The 13,163-nt window shown below is 37.6% G+C and overlaps 1 protein-coding gene across 1 annotated transcript in view; it reads right to left on the bottom strand.

Annotated features, from left to right (window-relative positions):
- The window catches only part of LOC127422432 (MDS1 and EVI1 complex locus protein EVI1-A-like), a 218,961-nt gene that overhangs the window by 26,209 nt on the left and 179,589 nt on the right, over nt 1-13,163 (bottom strand). Inside the window, exons 3-5 of the mRNA XM_051665947.1 lie at nt 7,226-7,342; nt 679-781; nt 359-602 (exon numbers count right to left, since the gene is read on the bottom strand). Coding sequence (XP_051521907.1) covers nt 359-602; nt 679-781; nt 7,226-7,342 — 464 coding nt within the window. The remainder of the gene's footprint in view (nt 1-358; nt 603-678; nt 782-7,225; nt 7,343-13,163) is intronic.

A 13,163-nucleotide genomic window follows, 5' to 3' on the forward strand; every position in this document is an offset into this window, starting at 1 on the left:
CTTTGTTTGTGTTCAGCAGAAGAAAGTCATACACATCTAGAATGGTATGAGGGTGAGTTAATGATGAGAGAATTTTCATTTTTGGGTGAACTATTCCTTTAAATGTGAATATTTTTCAAGCTACAAATTAACAAATACTTTCTACGACAAGGGACAAATAAAATGTGTGGTTTTTTTTTTTGTATGTTAGCCAGAATTGCCAAAATTGGGTGTTACAGGGAATCAGAAAGAAATATCACAGGCAATTCTTTCAGAAAAAAAACAGCTGGTAAGTGTGACACCCCCAACCATGATTGAGATGTTATGCGTCGGCTAGTGGGACGATGCCTTATGTGTGCTTCCATGAGTGTATTCTCACCTCTGAGCATCAGGAAAGACCTGCTCACACTCCTTACACTCCTGTGGAGAGTGAGGTAAGTTCAGAGGGAGAGCGTGTAGATGCAGGGGGTCGTCAGGGGCATCCCCAATGTTGGGCAGACCCTGTTTGGGCAACTTGAAGCCGGAGGAAGGCGGTGTACCGCATGCGTGCTTCTGATGGTCCAACAGCTCCGAACCGGACTCAAAGTTCAGATCACAATCCTCACAACGATACTGACGCTCCTCTGCAGCAAATAAAAGGGTGAGTTAAAAGTGAGCATATTAATGCACGTGTGTGTATGAGTGTGTGTGGGAACTGACCGTGTATGTCTGGAGCCATGGTCTCGCATGAAAACTCCTCAGCCTTCATGAACAGTAAGAGTTCTTCACCCGGCTGAACCTCTCGAACCACTCGGTAAAAGATCTACAGAAAGACAACAAAATACAGTAACAAAATACTGCATAAACACAACCACACATAGGCACAGGATATTTAAATTAGCTATAACAAGAAGAAAGAGACTACAAAATGTTTAGTTAAACCACATAGTGTGTGTATTTGTGTGTCCAGTAGAGAAATACTAGGTACCCAAGTATTTGTGTGCTCAGAAATGACTAATCATGAAAACACAATAATTGTGTGACTTTTCAACAACTTTTTCAATTTCATTTGTTTTAAATTTGTGGTTAGTTACAATGGCTCATTGGATGGTACTTTGCCATCCAATTGGTTAGAGTTGGGGCAGAAACAATAAACAGTCTGGGGCAGTAACAGTGCTCAAAAATATTTGGGCAGAATTTGGGGGTGTTCACACAGGACATGTCCTAATGTTCAAAAACAGCTAGGTGGAGCACAACTAATGGAAAGGAATGGAACAGAACGCAAAAAAATAAAATAAAAAAATAAAAGTAATTTTTTTAAATGAACTCTTTTTAACTGGACACAGTGAGGACATATTCATATGTGGTTTAAAACAACAATCAAACTCAAACTTTAAACCTCTACCTTATGATAATACCAAATAGATCTTATTTTAGTGTCATATTTATTTGTATTTACACAGAGGCTTTTCCAAATGGCATAAATGTCTGTATTTTTACGAGGATGTGGATTCAGAAATAAATAAATAAATGACAATTTTAAAGGACAACACATTTTGATGGACAAACAATGATGGGAACCTGAGCTCGGGTGAATGTGTGTGTGTTTGAGAGACGATGTTAAAGAATCCAAAAGGAGACCAATCTGTTTGACACACACACACACACACACACACACTTCCTGTGTGAACACAATAGGTAGTAGGAGAAACAGTCATGGATGGTGTTATTTTTGGCAAGCCTTGAAGGCATTAGATGGCTTGCTTCCTGTTCAGACTGGTGGTGACATTTGAACATTCTTATTAGAGATGTCACACAATCAGACAGACACATACATACACACACAATCCAGATAAAATGATACAGGCATATTAAGGTGGAGGAGACCTCTGGGAAACACCGTGGTCAAGTGTGTGTGTGTGTGTGTGTGTGTGTGTGTGTGTGTATGTATGTTTAAAAAAACCCAGCAGGCCATGGGGGACACAGAGGGACAAAGTCCCGCTCTATTGTTTAAAAGCAGAATACAGGGAACTAAGAGAACCCTGAAGACATGAGAACAGAGTCTCAAACACACAAACACTCTAACGGCTGGTTTTGGTGCCTTCCTGCAGATCTCTGATATCTTTTACTTGAAATGTCACAACTGGCCGTCTCTCTCTCATACAAACACAACGACAGAGAGCCAAGGGTCACAATAATATTGTGAGTATGAGACAAAGGCAGAGCTGTTCAAACGTGGTGTGAGGGGCCATGGGGTGAATGATACGGGAACACACACTCATACAACTTGTTGGCCAGGGATGCAGCGAGCCAGCCAAGCCCAGAGATCAGCGGAGTTTAATGGGCATCACTCCTGGCAACATATCCTAGGCCGTGGCCTGGTTCTTCAGTGCCAAAGTTGAGTGCCAACCTGCAAGTCTTTTCAGACACTAAAGAAGCGTGTGTTTGGTTGCACACATACATAAACGTGTATACAAAGAGATGGAAAATCCTCCACATTGGTTGAGAGAATGAATGCTTATTTACAAGAAGGATTTTTGAGTGGTAACCACAACAGAAAGTTATCAAAAAGAGTATTACAATGGGTCTGTTACAAAACTTTGGGAGCTGCCTCGCGGTTTCCTGCCTACATAGGCAGCTGTCTTCTATGGCAGGATCCTTATTGCTAGCAACGGATCTCAATACAGGTGATGTGAGAGGAATGACACGATGAGCCTAAATACACATAGCACACTCACATTTTGGGTATAATAGTCTTCTATCATAGTAAACAATTTTTTATAGATCTTTTCAATATTAAATGGATTATTAGTATATTTATAATCAAAATTTATCTTTATATTAACTAAAATCATGATTTCACGCATATTGTTTATGCCTATACTTTTGAAACAGTGAGTATTTTAACACCCCATTCACTTCCATTGTGTGCCTCATTGGAAGCCAGATTTGTGCTTTTTTTTAAAGAAAAGGAGGGGCAAGTCAAAATACATTTTTGTGGTAATTAATATTATTTCACAAATGCTGTCGAATGAGCTTAACTTGTATTGAACCCAGAATATTCCTTTTAAGTGTTGCTCACTAGGTTTTGGAAAAGACCTGTTCTGTGTAAGTTTACTAAGTGATACTTTGACCCCAGAAGTTCAAGTTTGGCACAGACCTTCAGACTGTTCTGACTTATTGTTTATTTTTCTAACTGATCTGACTTCACACAGCAGGTGATCAAAACTCAGAAAAATCCCACAGACATACATTAGCCCCGTTCACACATGCAACCAGGTAAATTACAGGAAAATCGTTGGGTTGCCTTTACTGGTAAATGTGCTGTTCACACATAAAATCAGTATGGAAATTTATGATACAACTTCTCATTAAGGGAAATTGCCAGAGTAAAATTTACCAGTATTTTTAAAAGGGTTGTGCTCACACATGACCTCTAAATTGGAAATTGTATGTAATTTTCTGGAAAAGTGTGTATGTGTGAATGCGACTATTGACAGAATGTTTAAACGAGCCACGATTATTTAAACGAATTGTTAAAAAATTCAAATGTAAACAAACACAATCAAGGCCTTTGATCTGCTTTAAGTTGCTCTCTCTCTCTCTCTCTCTCTCCATTTTTTCTTTATTTTTCTATCTATCTATCTATCTATCTATCTATCTATCTATCTATCAGTTTGTCTGACTATAGCTAGCTAACTAAAGTAGCTGTTTGTCTTACTATAATGTGTGGATAACTATCAAACTTTTGAAACTAGTTTAAACCTTTAGACAAGGCTTTGTCAAGCCGACTACAAAGTGTTTTCTTGGTAAACTTTCCATATCTAGTTATAATTAACTTCATATAAAAAACAATAGATGTCTATGGTCCTAATTTAGATAGCTACTGTAGGTAAACATTTGTGTGTGTGTGGGTTGGGGTGTCTGGCTATATAGGTCAACTAATAAGCGAAGGTTGCAAACTTGTAAATTGCGGTGGCTTTTAATAACAGAAAATAAAGTCAATTGAGTCTTACACAAACACACACACACACACACAGAGAGAGAGAGAGAGAGAGAGTGTGCCAATAAACTACGCCTTCCCTGTACCTAAACTTCAACACAAATAAAGAATAAATATGATTCATACTAAGTCATAGAGGACAAATCCTTAAATGTTTATTATCAGGGCTTATCGCTCTAAGACTTTTATGTGAGTCAAACACTAAAACACACACAAGCATGCCCATGAGCATTTGCACTTGACTTTGAGGGCACTGAGAAGAGCATAAGAAGACTGTTACCTTGAGTTCAACGGCTACTGAAGCAAACCGCGTAAGATTTTCCTCTCTCTTGTGTTCCAAGAAGAGAGGTCACTTCATACAAGCACCAAACACACACATACTTACAGAGCTCGGCTCTATTGTGTAAGTGTCTATGAGAAACGGATGTTAGTCAACTGATGTTCTGATAAACAGGTCCATTAGATCCTTCGTTCAGCACTATAAAAATAAAAAACACTCTCACATCGACCAACGCCTTACACTAAAATCCCCCTTTCCCTTCCTCACACACACAGAAACACACACAGGATAAGGTCCTACACAATTTATGAAGTTACACTGAAAAAGTGACGAGCGACAAGAAGTGATAATCGAATGATGAATCTACGCATTCTAAGTGCCACAGTCAGTCCGACTCTGTCTGCCATTTTTTCTTTCAGTGTTCTAGGTAACACCTGAACTAAGAATATTTAAATGTTAAATAGCAACATCGACTCCGAGCTGTGTGCACAACCAGTCTTAACGTTCTGAGCAAAACATCCACCATTTTTTTTTGGCGTAATATTTCTAGGTCAGTGGTTCTCGACCAGGAGGGTAATTTCCTGGGGTTCCTCAAGATGACTTCAAATGATTTAAAATACATTTTATTAAAATAATATAACTATAGGTAACACCTTAAAGAAGAATATGTAAGTGTTTAATAGCAACATTGATTTTGACTTGTGTGTATGGTGAATCTAAATGTTCTTTGTCAAGGTTTATCAAAATCCATCCAGCAATTTTTTATTTTTTTTTTCGCTTCAAGGTAAGACCTTAACTTAGACAATTTAAGCGTTAAATAGCAAGATACACTTTGAGCTTTGTGCATGACAAATCCAACAGTTCTCTGTAGTGGTCAATCAAAAAGTGTTCTCCAAATTGTTTTTTTTGTTGTTGTTTTTTTTGGCTAATTGTTTTAGGTAAGACCTTGACTAAGAAAACGTAAGCGTTAAAAAAGCAACCTCGAATTATGTCCATGAACAATATTAATGTTCTGTGTTGCCTTTGATCGTAACCATCTGCCATTTTCTCTGTTAATTCTTAAGTGCTAGAAATGGGAAAAGAGGGGGATTAAAAAAGAGCAGCACATTCCTTTACCTCCACGCAACCAAAATTCTCAATTCTTTCTAAAAACTGATAATGGTCAATCTTTTGTAACTATCGCTCTCTGTTTTACCACTATAAGGAGGTGCAACGTGATTATAAAAACATGTGGGTTGCCGGAAGCCATAAACTCTATGCCTAACTCTTTGTTATGACAAGGTGTCATAGTTTAACAATTATGGCCCATATCATAACGCTGTGTCTGGACTGGTCCTCTTCCTCTCTCTCTTCTTGTTTGTCTTTATGTAAACCTCTAGAAAAGTAAAATATTTAGAAAACCTAGACCCCCCAGCATCACACTGTCCTGCTCTATCAGCATTCTTGAATTGTGAACTAAAATGAGAAGAGTTTTAATTCCTCTATTGGATTCATATCATGTTTCAATGTTGAATATACATACAATTGGCCTGTTTAACATTTGAATGCATTCTCAGCATACGTCATTACATTTGAAAAGCCTGACTGGTGCTTCAAGAAGTCTTTGTTATCTGCAGATATGCAAATGCTAAGTTGATTTTATAATGACTGAGTTCACTGAAGAATATATTGTGCAATTTGAATGTCCAGAAAAATGCAATATCTTCAACATATTTGAATGTAAGAAAGTTAAAACCTAGCCCAACTATACTTAACTCCACTTATCTAAATTTAATCCAGACGCACTCAGAACAACTGAACTCACTTCAAACCAGCAACTGAATTTAAAGTAATTTAAGAAAAGGAGGGACAAGTCAAAATGATTTTTTGTAGTAATCAATATTATGACACAAATGCTGTCGATTGAGCTTACCTTGTATTGAACCCGGAATATTCCTTGAACTCTTTTTTCTCCATCTTCTTTTATTCCAGTTCAACTCAATTTGATCCAACTGAATTTAATCTGGCCAAACTCAACACACCCCCATGAAATTTAATTCAATCCAGTTTATCTCAATCCAACTCGACTACACTCAGTACTCATTCACTACAGTGCCGCACTGTTCCTCTCTTCTTCCTCCTCAAATTTGAACATAAAGCTTTTAAGCCAGTATTAAAATGAATTAGTTTCTAATGTTTACATTATTAAAAAGTCATTTTAAAGAAGAAGATAAAAAGTAGCCAATAAAAAAACGCTAAACATAAAAGTTTGTGTCGTGAATAAAAATTGTGAAATTATGGATGTGACTCATTCTCTCTATCTCTTAGTCTTTCTCTCTGCTGGAGAGGCTCCTTTTCACTGTCTTTCACACCATAAGGATTCAGGAATTTGTTGTTCCTCATATCCGAGTGCACAGATACAAAATGAATGATTATCATCATGCTTGACCGAAAGCGTGCATGTGGGTGTGTGTGTGTGATCCTGGCCTGTGGTCCTTCACGCTGCAGCCAAGATACAAAAGACCACAACACAAAAACACAGTGACACTCAAACACACACATAGAATGAGAATGTAGAAGGAATCTGCTATTAAAGATAGCAGAAATACTTCATTATATTGGCCATGCAGGTGCTCTGTGTGTGTGTGTGTGTGTGTGTGTTGTGTGGGCAGGTTTAAGTGGTTTATGAGGACTTTTTTTAGGTTACAAACTGGTAATTACAAGTGTATTATGCTATAAATGTGGTTTATGAGGACATTTCTAGTGTCCCCATAATTCAAATCGCTTAAAAAACGTACTAAACTATGTTTTATTGAAAATGTAAAAATGCTGAAAGTGTTTTGTGAAGGTTAGGTTTAGGGGTAGGGTTAGGTTTAGGGGACAGAATCTATAGTTCATACAGTATAAGAATAATTATGTCTATGGAGAGTCCTCATAATGATAGCTGCACCAACATGTGTATGTGTGTGTGTGTGTATGTGTGTGTGTGTGTGTTCTCCACATACCTGCTCATGTATCTGGCAGGCTGTGAGGTTGTGTTTGTGGGTGAATGGAGAGATCTGGACGTGCCTTAGCCAGCTTCTGCTATCAAACACACGCCCATCCAAACCTGTCTGCTCCTCCTGAGAGAGAGAGAGAGAGAGAGAGAGAGAGAGAGAGAGAGAGAGAGAGAGAGAGAGAGAGAGAGAGAGAGAGAGAGAGAGAGAGAGAGATCAGTCTTTGATCTTAAACTTTTACAGATTATTGTGCAATGACTAAAATCTCATGCCACCCACTGAGACCTAGAAAAAGGTTATACAGACAAGTTTCTCTCTCTCTCTCTCTCTCTCTCTCTCTCTCTCTCTCTCACACACACACACTTTCTCTATCCCAGACACTTACACACGCTTTGACAACATCTTCCTTGCACAATTCACTTCTCTCCCTCTTTCACAGACTCTTCACCTTTACTTTGTGCTCTTCAAGTGAAAGTCACAAGTGAAACAAACATAACATCTAAAACATCATCTAGGGGCTCAGCTCACTGAATTCTGTTCATGCTGTAAGTATCACACATCATTATAGTGATTAAAAATATCTGTATATTTAAGGAATTTGAGGGAGTACTCTTTTGTGGAGTAACCAAAATAATGTCTAGATAATATTACACCAATATTTTGTATATATTAGTATTTTCAAACCCTGTGGTAAATTAATTGCTGAGCAAAAATTCAAGTCATAATATTTAAAGATTTTTCATTTTATTTATATGCAAATAAATAAAATTCATAAAAATGATCTAAATTATAGTTGCATGCCAAAAATTTTTTTTTTAATAAAATCATTTTATGTCTACTTACTAGTAAAGCAGAATTGCTTAAATACAAAAAAAAAATAAAATAAAAATAAAAATAAAAAAAAATAATATATATATATATATATATATATCTAATTCAACCCAGTATAACATTCTGCACTTTTCTACATTTTTTTTTTTTTTTTGCCAAAAATCACGAAACAAAGAAGATTTATCCTTCAAAACTATCACAATGACCGCAAACTTTCTCTCTTTTGCTTTTTCCGCGATGCGGAAACGGACAAATTGTTAATCAAGAGAAAGAAAAAATAACGGGATAAGTTAACATTTGCATCATAATTGAAATCTAAACCTTTATCCAATATTCAGTGCGTGGGTTTATGTAGTCAAAGGTGAAGTAAATCAAGCGAACACATACTCATCCCCCACCCCTTCCCAAACACTCCGACAACACTGATCCTTTCACATGTTTTACTGCACTTCAGACACTTAAAAAATCGGAGTAAATATTAAGAAGACCTCTAAAAAAATAAAATAAAATAATAAATAAATAAAAATAAATAAATAATAATAAAAAATAAAATAAAAACCCGAGAACAAAGAATTAATGTACAATTAATTAAAAACTAAAAATCACAAAATACACAGGCTATGTAGTAAAAGTGTATTTTAATTGTCTGGAAATGTACAGTAGCTATTGTTACCAATGTTGTTTTGTCACAGAAAATAAAAAATAAAAATATTGGTTTTATTACCAATTAAACTCTTAAAAATAAAAAAATTGTCAACTGTAATTCTTTTAGGTTTTATTGTGTATATTGTGTAATTAAGAACCAAAATATGTTTCACTCGCAAAACAATGGAAATATTTAGTAGCTATTAAACAATTATAATAAAACGTATCAGAAAATAAATTTACGCAAACGCTCCAACTAAAAGTAAATAAAAAGAAAAGTTGATAAAACATGACTTAAGCATAAAACTGCAAGTACAAAATTTAAAGACGAACATAACTCGAGATATTAGCGACATGAACCGCAATTACGGGTTAGGCGTCAGAGCAAAGATCCGAAGCCCTTCATTTCAAAACAATTAAACAAGTTCAAAGGTGAAGGATGAATGGTCTTTTATTTCACCATTAATTCGCAGCGTGTCAGAGAGAAAGGTTGATATAAGGACATAAACCGCCTACCTTAAGAAGTCCACGGAGATCTCGCTGGGAAGAGTGAATCAATGAAACGGCACCAAAACGCGCAAAAATTCACAAGAGCCGCGAATGACGCTCATACGCGACCGCTCTGTTTGTTGTGTTTTGCCAATGTATCCCGTATCTCTTGCTGAAAAAAAAAAAAAAAAAAAAACATTTGACAAATGCTTTGGGATTTCGCCGCCTCTCTCTTCTCGCTTTGCTCTTATCAAGTGGACGACACGCTAAATTTCCCCGCGAAAAAAAAAAAAAAAAACAAAACCAAAAAAAAAAAAAAAAAAACTTCGTCCAACTTCAGCCTCTTCTTCCACGAATCATGCGGTTAAAAAGTCCCCAGGTATCGGTCTGTTCACTACGCAACGATTACAATCTTTTCGTTTTATTCACTGTCGCTCTTCGGATTGTGAAAGAAAGTGTATGAATAAAGTAAAGAGGGATGGCAAAGATCGTCCACCTATTTACATGTGATCTGAGCGTGTAGGAGTGTCTCTGTCTGTGTGAGAGCCGCTGTCTGTCCCGTTAAAGTGGATCCTCTCTTGTCCCGTGCTGTCCCATGCGAGGGAGATGAGCTGAGGAGGAGGGGGGACCTGTCTCTCTTGTCCACAGTTCGGAAGTTGCGCGAGGCTCCCCCATGGTCAATTTTAAAGTGACAGAAGCGCTCGGTGGGAGAGGCGAGGTCAGCGCGAGGTCGGGACGGGGCTTCTAGTGGATGCACTACAGCCAAGCACGCTGCCCGAATTCCCCCGCTTTGATGAAGCCATCCAGCAATCACGAAATCAGTGGCGGTTTTTCCCTCCTCCCCGCTTTCTATGAAGAACGCGAGAGAAACGAGTGAGACTCGTGCAAGTCAAGAGCAAGTGAAAGTGCAACTCTTTGAGATTACTACCTTTGAAAGTCAATTAGGCTACGCGTTATTGTTCGAATAATTATTTTTTTTAGCTTTATTAAACACAATAGGGATACTTAAAATTAGAGTCTTTTAAATAAGATAATTGTTTTTTTTTTATTTTATTTTTATTTTTATTTTTTTCAACGCACAATACACCTGCTCCAAGCCACAATTCACGAACCCATGACTCCAGGGCACATCTTCAGTCTATCAGCTCTCCACAAAAACATACACAAACATACTTTATTTCAAATAAAACTGTGCACTTCAGTACTCTAACTAAGTGTTATTTTTGGATAGGGAAATATATAATAATTGTACAATTTCTGTGCTGACCAACATCTCCAAAACAGCCTAGTTTTTAAACGAATCACACATTTTAAGTGTTTAAGACACTAGCTACATTCTTTCATTGACGTGAAATTCAAAGATTGTTTTAGTATTCATTTTGTGTTTGCTTTACATTTGAAAATCAAGTTAACTACTTTATAATAGCGTCCAGTGCATGTTAGAAGCGCAGTCCAGTGACGGGACTCTAATATGTCTCATGAAGACGAATATGCCTCCCTGGCCTATCTTTGACATTGAACTCAAGGTCTAGATAATGTCCATTGTTTAATGAAATCGCAGGGCAAAAGCGGAGGAAGGACAGGAAAAATCATGTGCATTAAATACGGCGGCCCTCGCCAGAGATTCCCACACACCCGCGCTCCTTGAGAACCGCAAAGAGATCCCGGTCTGCCGCGCATCGATTTCCTGCCATTCCTCGACTTGTCCATTGTTGAAAATCTTTTTAATTTAGCCATAAATTGGGAAAGCTCAAGCTATGAGCTGTTCTATTTTCTCCCTGTCAGGATGAGGGATTTGGTTTATGATGCATTGTGTATTAAATACAAGTAATCTGGGAAAGTGATTGCCTGGCCTCGCCGGGGTCTGATGGAGGCTGGTGATAGAGGCTCCTCGGCTGAATTTTTCTCAAAAGGTGGAAGCGATAGCCGGTGGTATCTGTACCGAGTCAGGGGTAACACAGGGTAAGACAGAGAGAGCCACAGGACAGGGGCAACTCGTGAAGTGTCAGTTCACGCCTCTCTCAATAGATGGCGTACTGAGCCGAGTTTATAAAAAGGAAGGAAAACGTGCAACTTTCTTCAAGAATGAAGTTGCAGTTTTGAATTACTGACACGTTATTTAATGCCGTATGCATAAAAAAAACCTGCAGGCGGAATTTGAACGGGCACATATGCTTAATTCGATATATTCGTGGATATTTACTTCGAGTCGAGAGACTGTATTATTTTGAGAGAAATACCCGCCTCTTACTGCCTCTCTGGAGGGAAGCGCATCAGTCAAGCGCGCAGCTGTGGAGCTACCGAGACGGAGAGTCATTTCTTTTCACGGCAGCGAAATTGCAGCACACAACATCATACACATTAGGAGTCAAATTGCTAGATGGAACATGAAAGATTCAGTTGTATTGCCTTCAAATAGAAAATCGCCCGAACGACCTATAATGCAACGCTCAACGCTTAACCAGGACTGAATCTAATAAAACTGAATTTGATTCGACCCTATAATGAATTTATTACATAAAAGCTTTATAATTTACATCACTTTTTTGTTTATTTAAACGACATGTTACAGCTGATTGCTTTAAAGATTTGAATAAAATACAACATTAAAAAAGCATGTTTTGACTGTTCAAAGCAGGGCTTTACTGTTTGTCGTTTTATTTTCGTTTATGGACGCTTTGAAAAGCAAATAATAAAAAGAAATTCATTAATAAATAAACAAAACAAGCTTTCTGTTTTGACGAAAAAAAAAACAAACAAAAAAAAACAATGCTCTGTTTTTATTTGTATTTTTTAAAGGCGCTTTAAAGTTCTGTCAGGCTTGTATTTTATTTATTTGTTTGTTTGGGAACACTTAAAAGAAATATTCCTGGTTCAGTACAAGTTAAGATCAATCGAGATTAATGGTGATTACCACAAAAATTCATTTGACTCCTCCCTCCTTTTCTTTAAAAAAAAAAAAGCACAAATCTGAGTTCCAGTGAGGCACTAACAATGGAAGTGAAAGGAGGGTTTAAAGGCAAAAACGTGAAGCTTGCAAGTTTTATACGAGGGGCAGTGGCTCAGCAGTTAAGGCTCTGAGTGACTGCTTAGAAGGTTGGGGGTTCAAGCACCAGCACAACCAAGATGCCACTGTTGGGCCCCTAAGCAAAGCACTTGACCCTCTCTGCTCCAGAGGCACCATATCATGACTGACCCTGAGCTCTGACTGTGAGAAAAAAAGCATTTCACTGTATATGTGTGATAATTAAAAAAAATGAATTAATTATAAAAGCACTTACATTCATTCTTATGTTAAAACATATGTATTATTTGAGCTACACATTTGTTTAAATCATCCTTTTTACAGTCATTTTAGGGTTTGCTGACATTAAATCGTCATGGCAACGAAGTTGTAAAATTGGCTATAACTTTACACAGAGAAGGTTAGTAAGCGATTTTATCACAATAAAATCATGTTAACATGCATTTTTGTTTACGTCTTGTGACTATACGTTTGAAACAGTAAGTAGTTTAACATTTACGGATTGTCCTCCATTCACTTCCATTGTAAGTGGCTCACTGGAACCCAGATTTTGGCTTAACTTGTATTGAACCCGGAATATTTCTTTAAATCTGTATCTAGTATCGCTAAATTGAAGTAGAAACAACATTTCTGTGAATTTGCATTCTAGCACAAGATGCAGCCAATGCATTTGCCCTTTTTTTCCCCTTCAAGTCTTAATACATTGGCAGGCAGAAAGTGCTGCAGCTCGCTGTTGTCTGAGCGCTGCGAGGCTGGATTTGTTTATTTGCAGTGGACTTGCTCTAGACTGCACGCATTAAGCTGTTAAGTTAAAAGTTCTACGGAGGGGAATCCCAGATGGGCGAGAAACTGACGCCGGGAAGGAGCTGCTCCCCGCAGTCTCCTCTCGGTGCTGGTGCCGCGCTCTAATGGAAACACGGTGTACGAGATGCATTCCAGCACATCCTAACGGGAAAG

The sequence above is a fragment of the Myxocyprinus asiaticus genome, chromosome 31, assembly GCF_019703515.2.
Source record: "Myxocyprinus asiaticus isolate MX2 ecotype Aquarium Trade chromosome 31, UBuf_Myxa_2, whole genome shotgun sequence".
Classification (NCBI taxonomy): domain Eukaryota; kingdom Metazoa; phylum Chordata; class Actinopteri; order Cypriniformes; family Catostomidae; genus Myxocyprinus; species Myxocyprinus asiaticus.